The sequence below is a fragment of the Oreochromis aureus genome, linkage group 1, assembly GCF_013358895.1.
Source record: "Oreochromis aureus strain Israel breed Guangdong linkage group 1, ZZ_aureus, whole genome shotgun sequence".
NCBI lineage: Eukaryota > Metazoa > Chordata > Actinopteri > Cichliformes > Cichlidae > Oreochromis > Oreochromis aureus.
Window position 1 is genome coordinate 8728209 of NC_052942.1, and position 20183 is coordinate 8748391.

The 20183-nt window shown below is 38.7% G+C and overlaps 1 protein-coding gene and 1 long non-coding RNA gene across 4 annotated transcripts; one reads left to right on the forward strand and one right to left on the reverse strand.

The window, feature by feature from the left end:
- Window positions 1-2111: 2111 nt before the first annotated feature.
- LOC120434951 lies at window positions 2112-13356 on the reverse strand. Of its 2 annotated transcripts, XR_005609445.1 has the most exons (4): window positions 10424-10520; window positions 10187-10271; window positions 4651-4815; window positions 2112-3777 (listed from the first exon to the last, which is right to left on the reverse strand). It is a non-coding gene; the product is annotated as an uncharacterized LOC120434951 (long non-coding RNA). The 2 variants fall into 2 exon arrangements; XR_005609448.1 differs by lacking the exons at window positions 10187-10271; window positions 10424-10520 and adding an exon at window positions 13285-13356.
- On the forward strand, window positions 10550-14288 carry htatip2 (HIV-1 Tat interactive protein 2). Of its 2 annotated transcripts, none has more exons than XM_031740982.2 (6): window positions 10550-10934; window positions 11294-11483; window positions 11570-11677; window positions 12179-12316; window positions 12396-12457; window positions 13307-14288. In XM_031740982.2, exons 1-6 carry the CDS (start codon window positions 10810-10812, stop codon window positions 13521-13523), a joined length of 840 nt encoding a protein of 279 aa, XP_031596842.1. In that variant the 5' UTR covers window positions 10550-10809; the 3' UTR covers window positions 13524-14288. The 2 variants fall into 2 exon arrangements, with proteins under 2 accessions (XP_031596842.1, XP_031596843.1); XM_031740983.2 differs by having other exon boundaries at window positions 10796-10934; window positions 11275-11483.
- The last annotated feature ends 5895 nt before the right edge of the window (window positions 14289-20183 follow it).

The window sequence follows — 20183 nt, forward strand, 5'->3', positions numbered from 1 at the left end:
GTCTCTTTTCAGGCCCGAATGTCACCGAGCAGTGACTAAGTTTGTGGTAAAAGCCTTGCAGCCATTTGCCACAGCAGATGGTAAGTGAATGTGTTTAATTGTAGGCAGGGACATTACTGAATATTCTTGTGTAATTGCTACAGAATAATTTATGTTATACTTTGTTATTGCTACAGAAGAATATTTATTTTATTATTTTACATTTACAATTTTCCCCGGGGACCCTGTGACACCCCATTGAAGAGCCATAGGCTGGATCTCTTAAGATCTCACTGTTGGGTTTATAAGGCCATGTTACTCCTAAATTTCTATCTTGTTCAAAGAGAAGATATAAAACAAAATTCTAAGCTAATCGACCTTAGTGTTCTCCTTTTTAAAAATAAGAATCGATAAGAGAATCGATAAAGAATCGAATCGTTAAACAGAATCGAAAATGGAATCGGAATCGTTAAAATCTTATCAATACCCATCCCTACATATTAGTTTCAGCTAATTAAAATCTGTCCAAATATCGTGCAAAGCAAGATCAGAGTTTTAATTCAGGTAACTCCAGGTTTGACAAACATTTAACAAATTATCACTGACAAGACTGAAAGGGTTGTCTCTATGAGCTGTGTTAGCAAGGGGTCATCTGCTTCGGTACAAGTTAGTAGTGACATATCCTATCAGCTGGGACCTGTTTCTCAATGTTCTCTTTGCCCAACTACTTTGCCTATCAAAGAGCCTTTCAGCCTGAGGACGCCTGAGCCAGTTTGACATCATATTCCCTTAGGATCCCTCAGATATCCACCAAAGCACCCATTACTGGATCATAAGCTTCAGAATCAGGCAACACTGGACAGGAATCCCCAGTAGAGTCCTGTGGATCCGTGCTGATTTGCAACATAAGCCCCCCTGTGATTGCCCATTAGCCCCTGTCCCCACTGACAGTGGCTAGTAGGGTAGCATGTGTAGGTCCAACCAGCTACTGTGCTTTCCCATTGAAGGTTTGCTACCATTACTTCCCCTAATTGGCTGTGAGGGGTATTAGTAGAGGTTGTGCCTTTGGGGAATTGATACTGACATCTGAACTGATGTCCACTTAAAATGAAGATGATGTTGAGTCATAGTGTGCTAACAGAAGAATATTCCCTTGGGATGCAGCTTAGGATCTGATGATTGATGGGATATTCTAATACAAGCTCCCTTTGTCAAAACTGATTTGATGTTTGCTTCATTTTCTGTGTTCCTTACAAAAGCTAAAATCTTCACTTTACTGTTTTTCTTAGATTACTTCTAACCATATAAAGGTAACCCAGGTGTGTGGGAAATTCTGGACAGATTCAAAAATGTTTCTGCTTATTAAACAGCCATTTAATAAGCTCATCACCTATTATGATGGATAGAAATCTGCACCCAGCATTTGGAACATTTTCTGTGTTTGTGTAGGGACAGCTTTGTCGCAGGAACCAACTATGATGTGTGACATTGCATGCTGGGATACCATGCTAAATTTTACAAACTAGCATAATGTCCTTTTCTTGTGACATTCAAAATAAGATCTCTAAATTCAGTAGTAAACAGCTTTATGATGTCATTTCCTATTGCCTCTCTGTTTGCTTGGGAAACTCACATTTTTAAGCAATTAAGTAAAAATCAACACTCCATTCCATCTGATATAAGCAAACTTTTAGACTATTTTCTTCTTTCTTCTTCTTAATTTGCACAAAAATGTTATGGTCCCGAGTTTGAACATATATAATAAATGCTGTGATTTGTTTGTTTGTTTTTTTAAATGGCTCACTGACCCATCTTTAGGTCATTTTTTCACACATTGAAATCCGAAGCAATTGTTGAACATGAACATCTCAAAAACTATTAAAGCTAAAAGCCAGACATTTTCACGAACCTTTTGTACCATCAAAAGTAACATCTGAAAACTCCAGAATTTTGTTTTATTTAAATTATACTATGTTGATATTTCCATTTGCTCAAGTCAACATGAAAGTTGAGCAACAATTTCCTTCTGTGTTACCAGAATTTCATGTTATAAATATTGTGTTTTATTTTTGCATTTTTGTGAAATATAATGATTCAGAAATTGTCTTTTGTAAGTCTTTTGTAATGTGGATTCTTTTATTAGTGTATGGTCAAACATGGGATTTTAAATGAGAGCTGAAATTTTTTTTAGATTTTAACCTCAGAGGGAGACACACAAGGTTAGACCAGGTTTACAGATGCCTTTTTACAATGAAGGAGAGTTCTACAACAAAAAAACTGGACAATTTGTACAAAAAAACTCCACAGTCTCAGTATTACTCCATGGAAACATATCTGATTTCCCATGCACACACAGGTCAGGGGGTGCACATGATGGTATGGTCCAAAACAGATTCCTCACAATAATCTTACCCCTGCTTTTTCATAAACTGAATAGCATTTGTGCTACATTTTAAAAAGGACTTTGGGAGAAGCATCAGATACCTGATCTGTTAACACTTTGTAAGCGCACCAGAGGCTACAACAAGCCAACTTGGAGCCACCCACAGTCAGAACTAGTGTGACACATGAGCCAAAGGGGCTCACAGATTTTCTGCATAATGTCTGCAGATCAGAGCACACCAACACTGAGTGTGGTCCATCAACAGGTCTTCCTAATCAACCTCAGAGACCCCAGCCTTTTAGCCGCCAACTCTCAACATGTCTCGCTGTGTTTACACACACTGATTAGTTTGGTAAGTGCACAGAATGTCCCAAGGACGGTGATCTCTGAATCAATGTGCCCCTCAGTCCCATCCTTTATCTTTGCATCCCTCTGTCACAAAAGCTAGAGATCCTCTTGGAATCGGTGAGAGAAATTAGGGGATCAGAGTCGGCCTACTCTTGGGCAAACAGAGTGAGCTAATGGACCAGCCGCTTTCTCCTCCCCTCAAATTATTAGTGCAGCGAGGGAATGTAGCCAGTCCAGTCATGATGTTAATGCTAAAGCTCACTAATCCCTTACACACACATTGGCTTCGCACTTGCCTTGATACACACATGGCTACTGGGTAATCAGCCCACCACCCATGCAGTGGGAGAGGATGGGAGAGTGCAAGACAGCCAAGGAATGAGGTTGAAATGGACACATGCAAATGATGGCGTTTCCAAGTAACTAAAAAATGTACGCTTGAGAGATGGGGAAAATGACAAGAAAGAGGATAAATTGTGGTCCACAGCATTTCGGGGGGGGGGGGATTCTACAGGAATGCATAGGTAACCCGTTACCGATCTTTCCCCTCCTCTTTAGCAACACATCACTGTTGAAGCTGTCTCTTTTGGGTTCAGGTTAGCAACAGCTGGCTTGAGAAGTATATGTTAATGCCACTGTTTGGGAGGAGTACTTTGGGCTTATGAGGGATTAGCACTTGTTGGCCAGCCCTTACTCCCTGCCGAGCGAGCACACTAATACAGGTGTTAGTAAACTGGCATTAGACTCCAGCTAATTAGCTTCCATTCAGCAAGTGATTGTCCAGCTAGCTCTGCCATTTGTCGTGGTGTTTGCTCATCGGCAGGGAGGTCTCTGTGCTGTGGTGGGTCTGCCATGATCCAGCATGATCTCCCTTCTTCCCTTTAAATCACCACAAGACAGCATGGCCCATCCAAAGGAGAAACTCAGGCAGTTTTATAAGACGCTAAGATTGAGAAACAGAGGGGCGCACAGAGAAAGATCCTATGAGTGTCCGTGGTGAAGCATGAGTTTGACAATGCTTCTTCTTCTTCACTTTTTGCCTTCCTTTCACACTATGCCAGCATATCCTACCAGTAAAAACAGAGTATATGGAAGTTTATTTGAGTCACTTTAGTTGAAGACAACTCTGAAGTGAGTGCACCTGAAAAAACCAGCAATCATACAGTTTATGGACACTACTGTAATCAAAGGAGTTTGCAAAGAAAAGCGTCTGGACTTCTTTGACTCAAAGAAGTCCAGACGCTTTTCTTTGCAAACTCCTTTGACTACGATGACCTGGATGACTGAGAACCTTCACAGACAGACACTACTGTAACTGCAGTAGGTTAAAGCTGAAACAGGGAACATGATGCATGCACAGAATCTGGATCATATTTGTAACTTTTACTCTTTTTATTTCCAACTAAGTTTTGTCTAACCTAGAGATTTCTATCATCTTACTACATGACCAGACCCTTCATTTAAAATACAGTACTTATATGTAAAGAAATATATATGTATATAGTCTATGTATATAAATGTATATAAATGTATAGGAACAACCCATTACACATAGTTTTAAATAGTTTTTCCCCAATTTTTTCAACTGATTTCGACCCTGAATTGGACAAGTAGAATTTTGGGGATAAATGGATATTTGCATGTATGACAGTGTGCAAATACACTGTTGAATTTTATTCATGGCGTTACTTTTAAAAGCATGACTATGTCAAGATAACATGTTTTATATAAGTGATCATGTATTTTAAGCAAATACAATCCTACAAGATTCAAAGGAAGTTGAAAATCACATCACCTGCAACTATTTGGCGACTTTGCATTTTCCCTTCCAAAGATAAAGTTGTAATTTGTACAAAACATTAAAAATGCAGTAGGCTAGCTCAATAGGCCTATTACCATAAAAGCCTCATGTATGTGTATGTGATATACAAAATAATTACCTGATTATGAATACAGGAGAGGGACATGAATCGAAAGATTGGTATTACGTGCCCTTCACTGTTGCTTCATGTGGGAAAGAGACTAAAGGTTAGTTGGCTGACATTCCCGAATCCAATCTGCCGGGGATGTCGGCAGTTCAAAGGAGTCATTAGGCTTCATCCGTCCTGCCACAAAAGGGAGATTTAAGACAGCAAATAGATCTGATAGTGAAAACTCAAAGCCAAACACAGATATCCTCTAAGAGGCTTTGGTGTATTATGCTATTATTACTACATACAAGACCATATAGATTTAACAGTTTCAAGTTTAATTTTCTCCTGGGAAAAATCCCATCCTATGATCATCTGTCTTTTTCATGTTAACTAATATAGAGAAAAAAAATAAGCAAGAAAATGTCAGTGACAGCCAATTACAAAATTTGCTATTTCAGTGAGTTCCGGAGGTTAGACACTCACACAAATCCACATCTCAACTTATACATTTGGAATGCATTAAATATTGGAAAAAGGTTAGTAAACCCTAGCTAATGTAGGCGGAACAAGGGAAAAGGAAGGCCCTTCAAGTTAGCTGTCTGACTTTAACAAAGCCAGGCTCGTGAAATGGGCTCATAGGCCAATACACATCTATTCAGACAAAGGCAGCAGAAAGCATTTGGTAAGGAAACAACTTTTAGTAAATGGGAATGGAAATGTTGACCAAAAGGCACAATACAGCATATCAGCAGATTACTGACAAAAAAAATCTTAAATAAATAATAAATAATATTTTTCAGATAACTAATCTGAAAATAAAATAAAATGTGAAATTTAAAAAAAGTGCATTTGGTATCAGCCTTGCTCTTTAAAGTATCGAAAATGATGTCTTAAAAAAAAATCATAGGACTGTCTTTCTGCACCATGGAAATTTGTCTCCAATCAACTTTTATGATTCCTTTTTGTCTCTTTATGATGTCTCAATCCCAGCAAATGGCAATAGCACCACTTGTTAATTATTTGAAAAATGTAATTATTAATTATTTTCAAAATTTATGCTTACTATATATAATATATTGTTTCAACTGTATTGTTATTTACAAGGTAATACACAGTAATCACTGTAATGCTTTATGGTTCACAAAAAGTTCACCATTCATGACATTTAATTCAATACCCCAATGAAATAACATTTCTAGAAGTACACTTTATCTTAGCTCAGTTTAATACCTTTGAAGGCTAAAAACATTGTAAAATGGATGCAATTGCTGCTCATGGTTCTGTTTTTGCTACACACATGTCCACTACTGAGCATTTCTTTCCAGAAAACCCTGACAGACAGGCAGATGCAAAAACTCTCAGGTTAATTAGCCAAACGCTCAGAGCCTTTTGGCAATTACCTCATAACTTTGCTGTGAACTTTCAGTTTCAGTACTGGCAGACTTGGAAACATGGCCTCGTGCTTCAAGCAAAGTGAGACACTTTGATGTTCAAAGGTCAAGACAAATCATGTTCTTTATGTCACAGCTTGTTGTTTAGACCTAGATTTCATACTGTGAAGTTTGTTTTCAGAGAAGATAATAGAGTTTGCAATGTGTCTTATTTAAGTGCACAAAGATGTTTGTGCAGTTTTAAGACAGCAGAAACCAGCAGGTCAGCCAGATGTGCATGGGTAGTCTTAACTCTACCTGCTGGGAGCTGCTAGGTCCCCCAGACTCCTCAGGATCATCTATTGAAAAACACTGACAATCTGTTTGCTCTTGTAATGAGCTCATTGTTCAGTAAAGAAGGAAAAAGCAGGTGTCATTGCTGCTTAGCTGTGGCTCTTTGAGCAGGAAAGCTCCTCTGAGTCCAGCTGATACCTTGATTTGGCTCAAACATATTGCAAAAGTCTGAGCCTGCAACAAAGCTGAGCCTTAGGAAGACTGGGCCTTTATCTTACCATGCCATTTTTCTTAAACTTAAAACTGATGAGATGAGCCTTTAAAAGCCTTTAAAGTCAAACCTTCTCTTTTTTAAATTTCCATAGACTCCATGGAAAATTTGTAAAACATAGGCTGGCTGTTTTTATGTGACTTTATTTTTGTTAGATTTTAAACAAAAAGCTGTTTAGGCACAGACAGGCAAAGACAGATAAAAAAATAGATTCATATTGAATTAAAACCTTCGCTACTTATTTACAGGGATTTTAGTTCAGATAACACATGCTTTTCTTGCTTAGATGGAACTTCAAGGGGAAAACTTTTTTGCATTGCGTAGAATAACTTAAAAAGTTCTCTTTACTACATGTATTTTTTTTATAAAAAGTGCAAGTTTATATGTCCTGTATATGTCTATGTATATGTCTATGTATATGTATGTCTTTAACATGCCAAAAGTGCAAAACATGTAGTGACAAAACACTGTCAATAAATAAAATCAATGAATCAAGTGGGGAGAGAAAAAAATCCAAACGATTTTTTAAACTAATGACATTGCCCAGTAATAAGTTCACTTTAGGCACCCTAAAATATTCATGGATATATTATCATTTGGACCACAGAACACAATAGAGATGATTTCCCATTGAAATGTATGGAAAAATGAACTAAGGTCAGCAAAAAGACAAAAGACACATTTTTTAACTATTGTTCACATTAGTAGACTCTGCAACATCTGATGGCAACAGTCGGCTTTAATGATGGAGCTTTGCTCACATCTCTCCCTCACAGATGCACCATCGATATCACTGAACCCTCCATCTTGATTAGACAGTGCCTTTCTAATTGAGCTAATCCCCCACTTCAGTTTGAGCGTTGTCCCCTGAGGTCTGACCCTCCACTCTGGCTGCCTCCTGCTCTCACTGTCTCAGCTCTCAGCTTAAAACTCCCTTTCCCTCTGAGGCTCATGTGGACTGTAAAGCTGTTTATTGGGAGACAATGGGCAGCAGATTGTGCTGTCAGGCTCCATTAATTACCATCATTAGCATCACACTCCAGAGTCTGTGGAACTGGGGCCTTAAGCCTTAAGCTGTGTTGGCGTACAGATTGTGTGTGTGTGTGTGTGTGTGTGTGTGTGTGTGTGTGTGTGTGTGTGTGTGTGTCTGTATGTGATGTGTATATACAGGCATGCATGTATGCGCTTTTTATTTGTCTTAATTGGTCGTATCAGTCGTTTTATTTGCTTCAAAGAAATATACATTTCAGAACATACACACAAACACAAAATCTTATCTATAATTAGATATGTTCATCTTAGTTTGGTGTCCAGGGATTCAATCATATATCAGCAGTTAACACTTTAAAATGAAACTTTTAAACAGTTGTCAAGATGTTTAAATTGTACTCTGAAGCTGAAGTGTTGGCAGACTTCAGCCAAGTTCAGTTTGATGTAAACATGGAAAACTGTTTGAGACTGCAGATGACTGACACCTGCAGTCTCAAACAGTTATATTATATCTAATTCTGAACACAAATAAAATGTATATGAGGTGAAAACAGTAACTTCTTAACTGCATGAGCCAAAAAGCTTTTAAATATTTCTGGTCAACCAAATTTTTCACCTTCATCTAAAGTCAAAATAAAAATGTGAGAATTTGGGTATTAATTTAAATACTGACATCAATAGCTGGGACCATTATATAACATAGGGTATAATAAAGCATGATGCTTACCCACCAACTATTGTCAAAGTTAGTGTTGCATGAAAATGTTTTTGTTAACATTGCATAACACACCTGTTATGCAATGTTGGGTAAATGCTATAACTGAAGTGTAAAGTAAAAGGAACGACTGACGGAAAACCAACTCTTTATGATCCATATGTCCTTTTAGAGACTAATCAATGGTCAAATGCAATTGACCACTGACCACCATTGGTATTTTCACCTCCAACGGCGGAGTTCTAAAAGGAAATTGAACCACGTTTCTGCCACGCACCCACTGAGGCATAAGCCTTCTTACTCCAACTTCCTGTCTGATCAATGTGAGAGACAATGACTCAACAGGTGCGACAGACAGGAGCCCAGCGGCAGCTTTCTTCCCTGCCGCTAGCTCCAATTAGCACCCGTGGCTAAGGAACAAAGAGGCGACATTTCATTTCAGCAGAGTGCCAGTTTAAGGCCTCTTCTCTCAACCTCAGCCTATTTTCTTTCTGTCTCTTACTGCTGACATCTTTAAAGGATCATCCCTGGCTCCATCATATTCTATTAGATTGGGTCGATGCCTTGTGTTCAAAGTGGCAGGGGTGTTAAAAACATGGGGTGTTGATGAATTCATTGCATGTGACTGGACTTGCTTTCTTTGTGTGGAGGTTTTGACTAATGAAACCCCCTGAAGATCTGACAAAAGGCAAAGACATTTTTTAAGGTTTGGTCCAACTCTAGATCCACGCTGGATTTCTTCACCAGCAGACTAAAGTGTTGCTTTTCCTACAACTTCAACTTTTGGGAGAAGAGACCTGGTTTATTCTATTTCAATAACAATTTTAAAAGCTATTCATCATCTTTTCTCCCCATACACAGCACCTGTTGTGTGAATAGCTTTAACCACTGTAAGAATACACATAGTGGAAAGCAGGTTTAGCTCTACAGGGTTGAGCAGGTGACCCACATGCCGCAAAGCTAATGCAGAGACTTAGGTTCAAATCTACCCGAAGGCCATTTACTGCGTGTCTTCTTCCTGACCTTTCTTCTTCTGCCTTAAGGTTTATTTTAACCTAATTTTCCTCTAAAGCATTGGCATGACATGAGGTCGTGTAAGCATATTTTCTATGTAACTTTTTATGTTTTTCAACAGCATGAGCTGCTCTGACTAAGCAATTACAAAGTGACACCACTGTAAAATACTGGAGAAAAACATTCTCTTAAGCTTTGATACAATTTTGGGACTTCTCTTTTTTAAACTAACTTTTAAATGCATCAATGGTCTTGTCCCAGAGTTAGTGAGCAGTATGATGCTAAAAGCCAGCAGTAACAAGAAGAGTAGCTCATAGAGACCGCAAACTACCAAAATAGAAAACATAATTTGCTCAATCCTGGTTCTCACTCAAAGGTCCTCAGATTATGGGAACAGTTTACCATCTGCAATAAAAATGTTAACAGATTCTAGGGTTTTTAATTCCCAGGTGAAACAATGGCTGAAACAAAAACAAATCTCTGGATACGGATGTAAACCAGCCTGCTTTGCTGTGGTTGGATAACACGACATGGCCATGCATCTCCTGTTATTAGTTAAAGTAACTCTGAGTGAGTGTGTGTGTGTGTGTGTGTGTGTGTGTGTGTGTGTATTTGTGGACGGATTAGTTTTATTTCTGCTGTATTTTTTTTTTTTTTTTTAAAGTCCAACCACGGACTGCGTTTTCTAGCCTTTAGCTAGAAGACCTTTGTACAAAACAACGGCTGCATTGTTTTATCATGTAACATTGTCTTATGTCCTGTCCTGTCCTTATCAAATAAATGTAGCTAACTAACTAGCCGCAGACCAGTCCTTGTTGGCAGAGACAGTGTGTTGCTTTGGGTAATATTCTGCTGGGATACCTTGTGTACTGCCATCCATGTGCTTGTACTTTTACATGTTGCACCTACCTAAGCATTGCATCCTATTCCCTGCCCCTGGCTGTGGCCTCTTTCAGCAGGATACTTCCCTGTGTTACAAAGCAAAAATATGATGCTGATGCGATTAACATCAGCATCAGCTAATTAACATTAGTTTACCAAGAGCTTGAAGACGTTGATTTCCACACCCTTAAACAGTAGCCTACACCTCTGGTTTTGCCAGCATAAACCGCTTTACTGTGCGGGGCAAAGCAAAGACACACTTACACTGAGCCACGTTTGCCGCAAAAACAAAAACAAAAACCTCGTGGTATAGGAGAGGAAAATTGTGCACAAACTAAAAACTGGATGCATTACAGATTCAAACCTCCAGAGCGCATGCGCTGTCCGTAAAGCGTTGTCTGCGTTGATATGGAGCGGAGCGAGGCGTGTTTATAGCATCCCTTTGGTTTGCTTATATATCATGCTGCAGTTTAATACAAACATAAAGTTCGCAGTCTGCTGTGTGTCGGTTTCGTGTATTAAACTGCCAGCGGCACGCTGTCATTTTAGATTTCTTCCTCGGCCTATCAACGAAGCAGGAAGACAGCGCCGTTTGTGTAAATATGAAGCAACCAGGAAGTGTTGCAGCACTTTAATCGTTGCTATCAGCGATGCCTGTTATTAAACGGCTGTGCACCACCCTGGGGAAGACATTAGGATTTTTCACTGTCCTGGTTGTTTTCATCGCAGCGACCTTAAATTATTTCGAAGATTCCGAAACGGTTAAATACACGAGGTAATGACACGCGCTCGTCTTTGTTAACGTTACCGAATTTATACTCGACACCGAGCTGTATTTAGTTACATACATGCTAAATATGCCACTGTCAGATCGGTCAAGCCAACCTCCATTCACGAGTACATGAATTTAATGTGATCTTTCCTCTTGGTAGTCGTAGTCCCCTTAACACCGATTTCTGAATTCCGTAAATTTATCGCAAATAATCATAACTGGTAGTCACTATTAACCAGTATTTAATACTTTGTTTCACCCTCGATTATAGCTGCCCACCGAGGTGCTAAACGGTACTGTTCAGATTTACATGTGCATTAAACGCGTGATATTTACATGACAGGGCTGTCTGTTGTTAACAGTATGGCTGAGGACATCAAGACCCTAGAAGAAAACTTCAGGCAGCAGAACAAAAGCTGTTTCATCCTAGGCGCTTCAGGGGAAACTGGCAAGGTGTTGCTTCAAGAGCTGCTGGAGCGTAATATTTTCTCTAAGATTACTCTTATTGGAAGGAGGCAGCTCACCTTTGAGGGCAAAACTTATGAAAACCTGGTTAGTGGGCTGATCAGTTGACCAAACTTGTAATAATAAGGCCAGTAAAAAATTTTTTTCTTAAGCACTGTTTTCTGTGGCCCCAGGTCCAAGAGGTGGTCGACTTTGAGAAGCTTGATGATTATGCTGCTGCCTTCCAGGGCCATGATGTTGGATACTGCTGCCTGGGAACAACCAGAGCTAAAGCAGGAGCTGTGAGTGGTCTCAATCCAGCACGGGAACTTGACAACCAAATGATAAGATTTTACTGTTTCACTGTGGCTGTCGGCCATAGCCAAACCTTAGTTTGTTAACAGTAACTATGACTCAGCAGTAACAATAACTGAGCTGTTTCACCCACATTAATTTGGCTAACATTTCCATTAACACAGCTAATAAATTGACAAGGCTCATGGGCTATTTTTATAGACACTGGCTTATTTTGTAATATCTGTTATGCCACTAAGTTATAAAACATTGCTTTGAGGTAATTTAGAAGCAGCAATGTTATTACATATCATGTCTCTCAGAGCACTTCTAAATCATGGAGGTATAATTTGGCTACAATGACTTATTTCAGAGCTCCTAATGAAAAATATTTACCCATATTATACATATGGAAACGATATACATCAGTGACAATCACCAAAATTGAAATGTAAAAATGTTGGTCTTTTTTTGGGTCCTATTTCATTAAGTGCATTCTTCTGTTTCAGGAAGGATTCATCAGAGTTGATCATGACTATGTTCTAAAATCAGCTGAGCTCGCCAAAGCTGGAGGCTGCACACAGTTCCACCTGGAGTCTTCCAGGGGAGCAAATAAAAAAAGCGGCTTCCTTTACCTCAAAGTCAAAGTATGTTTTTGACTTAACATCCTGAAATTTCCTCAGCTAAACTTTCTTGGAGTCCTAAAATTAATGACTGTTCTTCCAGGGACAAGTAGAGGCAGACATCGAGGCCCTTGGTTTTGACAGATTCGCCATTTACAGACCAGGGTGAGTGATCTCACTTAGAGCCTCTTTTCAAAAAGAGCCAAGGCGCTGTGTAAAAAAAGTAAACAGGAGCAGGATTGAGTGTTTTTAAACCATAAATTTATTTGAAAATAGCACATAGCCCCCCAAAATTACACGAGTTATCACAAAACAAACCCTCTTTCTTAGAAACTAGATTGTACTGGCCGTTACAGAGCCTGTAAATATACACTCACTAGCCACTTTATTAGGTACATTTAACTGCTCAACTGAGCATCAGAATGAGGACGAAATGTGAATTGAGTATGAACATGGCTGTTTGTACAAACTCGTCTAAGTATTTCAGAAACTGAGGCCTTAGTTCACACAAGCTCACCAAAGCTGGATAATGGAAGATAGGAAAAATGAGTCTTTATTTCTACTGTGACATTTTTCACCGTATAAACAAGATGAAATCATGGACCCTTCCTGCCTTGTATTAAAAAATAATAACTAAAGGTCTAAAGGCCAAAGCGGATACAACCAGGTATCAGTGAGGTGTACCTAGTAAATAGGCTGCTGCAAATTACATGAATTGAAGGGATGAGGAACACCTACCTAGAAAATATATAGGGCTGTGGCTGCATAGAGTTGATTAGAGCAATAAAAAAGTAAAATCTGGGATGATCATTCTCTAAAAGAAGAGTCATGTGTGACTTCTGCTAATGTGGCAACAACTTAGGGAAATTCACAACGAACATGACACAGTGTGACTTTTCTGTAATTAAACTCTTGTAAATTCATTCTTCTGAAGTTGAAGTGGCATTTCATCAGTCAGTGTGATCTAACCAGATACAATCTCTCAGTCTTACCTTTTGTACTTTTTCTCCACAGGGTTTTGTTGGTGGATAGGCAGGAGAGTCGTCCCGCTGAGTGGATGGCGAGGAAGTTCTTTAGCACCGTGTCTGCTGTTGGATTTAGATCCATGGCTGTGCCAATCCAAGAGGTGGCCCAAGCAATGGTGTCAAACACTGTGCTTCAACCTGAGCAGAAGACGGAGATCCTGGAGAATAAAGACATCGCCACTCTGGGGAAAAGTGCAGGGAAATAAGAGAGCAGGAAATTTACAGGGGTGGGAAAAAACATGTTCAGTATGCACTCAAACTTTCAGAAAGACACATAAACCTTTACATTTGACAGGAGACACCTGTGATGCTTTGGATAACCTAACTGGGTGGTTATCTATAATTCATCTATATCTCCATGTTTAAAAAATACTTGGGGTATCTCTATATGTTCAAGTCCTATAAACTTGTAAGAAATTGAAGCCAAGTAACTTTCCAAAAGTATAAAAAATTGAAAGGTGTGCATGAGAAGTTGCTTAAAGACAAATATTAACTTTAGTTTATTTTTTATTTAAGGAACTGTCATCATATTTCAGGGTTATTATATCCTCGAATGCCCATCAAACCAACATCATGGTGTTTTGCAGTTGTCAGAAATCCAAAGGTTTTTGTCTTTAAAGAAGTAAAAAAGATAAAGTAGTAGTGCCAGGCCTTTCAGTCTTCATCATTTGTACTCCAAAATATTAACCACTGCCTCAAAGTAAACGTTTACTGAACACTAGATTGAGATAATGACGTTTAACCTGTTCATTAAATTATAATAAATATGTACTTATGTGTGTTTAATTCAGGGAAATGTTTCCATAGCCACAGGATGAATGTATGGATCAATATATAAAGAAATCTTTGTGCATAGCTTTTACTTTGCACACACCAAGATCCAAATGTGTGACGCATGTATTACAATTTCTGTACTGGAGGTGCTGCATAATTGTCATACAATAAATGTACTCATGACAGTTTATACAACACGTCTCATTTACCTGCTCTCTCAGTTTTTTCTATTTAGTTTACCTGTTTACCTCTTTGTGTACTTTTGTACAACTCCAGGGTTTTTCTACACCTCTATTATTAGTGCAGTGTATTTTCCAAGAAACAGAAAGGTACAATCTGAGTTTGTTCTTTTTCATACTTTTTCTCATATTAGACATTTTCTTTTGGCTGCATAATAAATGTCATATTCTAACATATTCTAATATCTAACAATACAATACAATATCACAACATGTTTATTTTATATGTAAAGTCGTCTTTAACATATATTTTTCATACTGAATTTTGTTCACACGTTTCACAAGTGTTAGAATTGAAAGTTGCAGATTTAAGTCGATAAAGCAGGTGATGCCCTAATTCCTTTTTTAAGAGACACAAACTTCATTTAACTTGTGTGACAGAGCGGTGTCACTGTCACGTCTTAGTTCTACCTCATTTTTCAGTTTTGCCTCTCGTTATTGCGTTTTGATGGACTTCACTATTAAATGCAAATCCACTGAAACGCTTGAATTTGTAACGTTAGCCCCTTTTTCCTCTTTGACGCAGCAGCGACCTCTTGTGACTAAATGACGTAATACATCTTACAGACAAGGATTTTTTCACTAATATTTGTTGGGATCAGCAGTCAGTGGTCGGTATACATTTTGGTCACAGAAACACAGATGAATACTTTGACATTATTGGCAGCTGAATTAAATTTAGACAGTTTTAGAGTCTTGTTGTTGTGTGCTTTGGCTCACTTTCACATTTGATATGTAATAACTTAAATGTATGTACTGAGTATTTTTGCTTTTTATATTAATTCCCATAAAGACTTGAATGTTGGGTATTTCTCTTCCTGTCTTTTAATCTAAAAAAACACACAAAACTGCCAGTATGTTAAAAGGCACACTTGTACAGTAGCCAAACCACCAAAATGATGAAAATTACCTATAAGATGACATAAAGAAAGGGAATTTACCTCTGAAATTGAGAAACATTCCTTAATCCCTCCATCGAACAGTTTTGTGTGCATTGCCATCATGACCCTGCAGTACTAATTAGTAAATAATGACAAACAGCTGCATCTCTCTGTAAATGTTTGGAGTTCAGAATATGTTTATGGGTCTTAAAAGCCTGTTTCAACAGGTTGCTACCAGCTTAATTTAGTCATATGGTGGTGTAAGGTGGTGCTGACCCCCCTCCAAAAAGAAATAAACAAACTAAAAAAAACTGCATGAACATTGCAAACCAACTGAGCCATTTGAGCCTTTCATGTAATAAAGGTGTGCACATGATTTTTATCCGTGTTACACTTTAATCTGTAGCCTGTTAATGGTTTGCTTGTGGCTGCTGGTTGGTGATGTAAAAACTTTGAGAATAACCACTGAGGTATTTCATAATCAGTCAGTAGCTTGTATTAGCATCCATTAGCTTTTTATTTTGCTTAGTAAGTCCAGATTGACAGGCCAAACGGGAGTCTAAATACACAGTCTCATATTCTTTTAGAGGCTAAATGTGACTGGACAACAATCTGGACAACAATCATAATTTAGTTTTCATTTCTAATACCTCATCTGGATATCACCAGAGAATGGGATTATTTGCCAGGCTTTTGTCACAGATGTCTTCAGTTGTTTTTGTGTTTGCAGATCTCCCCATCTCCCTTTAATTTTGTCATCAGCAGGTGAAATTGACTAGTCAACTAGTCAATTTTTCTCCATTTGGTTGAATATGAAGAGACCGTATATCCCCAGCAGCTCAGAATTCCTGGACTCTTGTCTGCCTTAATTTTTCTTCTTTTTTCAGCTTCTTCCTTTAGGGGTCGCCACATCTGCCTTCATCTCATCCCATCTCTTGCATTCTCTCCTGTCACACCAACCCTCTGCATGTCCTCTCACTACATTCATGAATCTTCTCTGTGGTCTTTCTCCTTTTCTCATCTCTCGCAACACCAGCTTCAACATCCTTTATCCAATATATCCACTATCCCTTCTCTGCACATGTCCAAACCATTAGAATTTTACCTCTTTAACTTTGTTGGGGAGCATTTGAAACTATAATGCCTTGTCACCTTTAACAAGCCATCTCTTTCCAAGCAGCTATTGTCTGCTTACCCACCCAGCACCCTTACCTTAGATGTACTCTAAAGTGATAGACCAACTTTGATCAGTTGTTCTGGAACAGAAAGCTCAGTTTGAAATGAGACGGCTCTTTCCAGCTTCTTTTGTGAATTTTACTTTTAAAAAAAGGGTAAGAACAGAGGCTGAATCCCCTGACCCAAAATATCAGTAATCAGTAAAAATGTATTGTGTCACGGTTCTGGGTCATTTTGACCCTGCTTTTTCGGTTTCTGGTATTTTGGTGTTTTTCCAGATTATGCTCATTATAATTATGTTCTGATTCTTTAGCTATCCTGTGTTAATTATTATTATTATTATTTCTAGTTTAGGTTTTGCCTGTGCTTAGTCTTCTCTGCCTGTATGTCCCTCTGTCTGTCCATGGTGTCACTGTGCAACACGTGTCTGCTTGTGAATCTGTCTGTTAAGTTCAGTGTCTTGTCTGGTCATCTGTGTCTGTTAGTTTCCTGTTTTATTCTGAAGGTCCTTGTCTTATGTGAGTGTGTTCAGTTTTCGTTTCCCCTGTCTCATCGGCTGTGATTTCTCCCAGGTGTGTTCCCCTCCTGTCTCTCATCCCTTGATTACTGCCGTGTCTATATAAGCCCCGTGTTTCCTTTGTTCTCTGTCGCGTCGTTAACGTCTACTCACCCTCAGTCTACGCTCTGTGTTCCGGTCCCTGCTTACCTGCCTGCTAGTTTGTATTTTCCAGTATAGTTAGTTTTCTGTTCGGTCACCCGGCAATAAAGCTGTTTATTCTGAATTCACTTTCGCCTCCGTGAGTCCTGCATTTTGGGTCCTTCTTCTCTGCCTGCCTGCACACAGCCATGACATATTGTTGTGGAAACAGCTGTTGGGCTGTTGACAGAGATATACACTGAAAAGAGATAAACATTTTAACATAACTGTAACAAGGGGAAAGGAGAAGGAAGAGGGAGGTCCTTTTCCATCGGGTGGAGAGCAGCTAAAAAAAAAAATAAAAAAAAAAAGAGCCTCCTTACTGGGTCCAACTGCTCCACCATATCCAAACACCAGTTCAAGGGCTGGGGTCCTTCGCATCCATCTTCATGCTTGTGCCACTTCTGCACATACTTTATGGTTGTATCCCAATTCAGGGTCTGCAGCCTTAAAGGCCGCATTTTAAGGCCGATTACGTCACAGCGACGAAATGCGGCCCTCAAATGCGTCCTTCATTTCCCTGAATTTTAAGGATGTGGGGGTGTAGACTTCGTGGCCCAACATATCCCAGACTTCATAGCGCGGCGGTGGGTGTGGATAATTTTGCCGAAAAAAACGGTGGAAGCGGAGCGGCCAAAGAGTAAAGTTTTAAAAGTAAGTACTGAATATTATGCCACTTATTTATGTGCAAATGTTTAATAATGAAGAACATTAAAACGTTACTGTTGGCCACATGTCGGTAAAGTTATGTGACATTAGTGATGTTTGTACTTTCAGCTTTTACTTGGTTTTAAAGCCTTTACTTTAAAATATACGCCGTTCAATAGTTGACTTTAATCTTACAGAGAATGTGATGATTTTATGGATAATTAAAGTCAGTCATATATCCACAAACACAACAAGCTGAAAGTCAGTGATGCTGCTCGGTTTGCAGTCCTGAATATCACGGCACAAGCAGGATTCACTGCACTGTTAATGTTAGCTATGTTATATTGCTGCCTCTGTTCGGTGGTGTCGAGCCAAACGGACTTTAACGTGTGTTTGAACGAGCTGACGGTTCACTCGTTAAGCTGAAAGAAAGATGCTTTAATCACAGGAGTCACACATGTGTCCACTGTACCATCTGGGAACTCTTCTTGTTTAGCACCCGTAATAACACAAACACTAAATCCTCCTTCTCTGTGCTGTTTTGTAGCAGTGTATACACCTGAGACTGTCACCTGTCTGTCTGTCCTGCACTCTCTCTCTTTTTCTTTCTCTCTGATTGTGGAATAAAAGTATGAACATGTATTTATAAGTTACACTTGTGTTTGAATCCTGCAGCTTATCACACATTTGATTTCCATGTGTGACGACTGCAAGTGTCCAGAGTGAGGACAGACTGAGGGACCCACTGCTGCACATCATCTGTGAGGCTTTGCACCCCTGATGATCCACCAGGACAAACTCAGCAGTGTGTGAGGAAGAGGAGGAGGAAGAGCCAGCAGCAGCTGACAGATGGAGAGAATAGACAGACTGTTCCCTGTTTGTGAAGGACTGCTAGAAAAGTTTAAAATAACTAATTGTCTGTCCTGAATCAGGCTTATTAGGTAATGTTCAAATAATTATATCATTCCAGTGTTTTCAGTGTGGGAGAAAGTACTCAGAGCCTTCAAGTTAAACACTGTGAAAGGCAGCAACAAGTTTAATATTCAGAAACCTAAAGTATGTATCAGCAGCAGAATGGACCTAAAAATAAATGTTTGTTTCAGTTCTATGAAGCTTTGAGTATTTTGGATTAGTAGTACTGCTGTGTTTGTTGTATCATGTTGCTGTAATTGTTTATATGCTTTATATATTCTGAGGTAAGTTGATCTATAGTGTTACATCATATTCTATAAGGATGTTATGTGTTTGTATACTTTCTGCCCAGTTTGACCCATTTAGCAGAAGTCAGCCTGTTTAAGGCTCTGATATCTATTCTGTATGACTTAAAGCAGTTATGACATGGTCTGATTTTCTCACCCAATAAAGGAATATTTCATATATCAGTATACTCTGCATTCTATCAGAAACAGTTATCACAGCTCGTGCATTTGCTTTTTACACATATATGTAAGCACTTGAGCCTTTCATGTAATAAAGGTGTGCATATGATTTTTATCCGTGTTACACTTTAATCTGTAGCCTGTTAATGGTTTGCTTGTGGCCGCTGGTTGGTGATGTAAAAACTTTGAAAATAACCACTGAGGTATTTCATAATCAGTAGCTTGTATTAGCATCCATTAGCATCCATTAGCTTTTTAGAAGTAACAAAATGTGTCCGGGTCGAAAAAAGGAGACAGAAAGGCAAAATGGTTAAATTAAAGAGTTTTATTACTGCTTCTATTAATAACTAAAATAAAAGAGACTGACAAGCCGCTATCACCATTTAAAGAAACAAAACAAAACTCAAGCGTTGGTCAGTAAACTGAAAAGTAAGTAAAAAAGGATTAGTCACCCAACCCAACACATTCCTCTCCACCAAGTAGGAGCAGAACACACACAGCTCACTAGCTGCAAAAATAAATAAAATACTTTTAGAGGAAAACTGCAATATTCTTAAAAAATAGGCGTGGGAAATGAGGGAGCGATACAAAGCAAAGCAAAAGGAAATCCAGAACTTCAGGGGGAGCATTAGCACATCTGAAAAATATGCTATAATAAAAATGCTGAAAAATAGCACAATGAAAGAACTACACAGCAGAATGACTTCTTGCAACAGGAGGTTTAGGAAATTCATAGAGAGATCTTAGATTCAAGACTCGCACCTGATCAGAAAGACTTTAAAGTAGCTGGAAGCTAAGGGGAAAACCCTGAAGGCAGACAGCAAATGCATATTTAAATCCCATATTAATGTCTCCAGAAAGCTTCTGAATGAAGAAAACTGAAGTTAAAAGTGTAGCTAAAAATAAAATAAAATTAAATAAAATTAAAAAGAAACTATGAGGCGATTCAAGAAATTCAAATGCACAATGAGAATGTAGAAGATCTGAATGCTTATATGATGAATTACAAATGACTGAAAGCAGAGAGAAAGTCCCTTGCCAACCAAAATATCACTGCAGATGAAGCTTGAGG

Coding starts and splice junctions, on each gene's coding strand:
- htatip2 (XM_031740982.2), top strand. CDS start 10,810: ATGCCTGTTATTAAACGGCTGTGCACCACCCTGGGGAAGACATTAGGA. Junction 10,935..11,293: donor GAAACGGTTAAATACACGAG/GTAATGACACGC, acceptor TGTTGTTAACAG/TATGGCTGAGGACATCAAGA. Junction 11,484..11,569: donor GCAAAACTTATGAAAACCTG/GTTAGTGGGCTG, acceptor CTGTGGCCCCAG/GTCCAAGAGGTGGTCGACTT.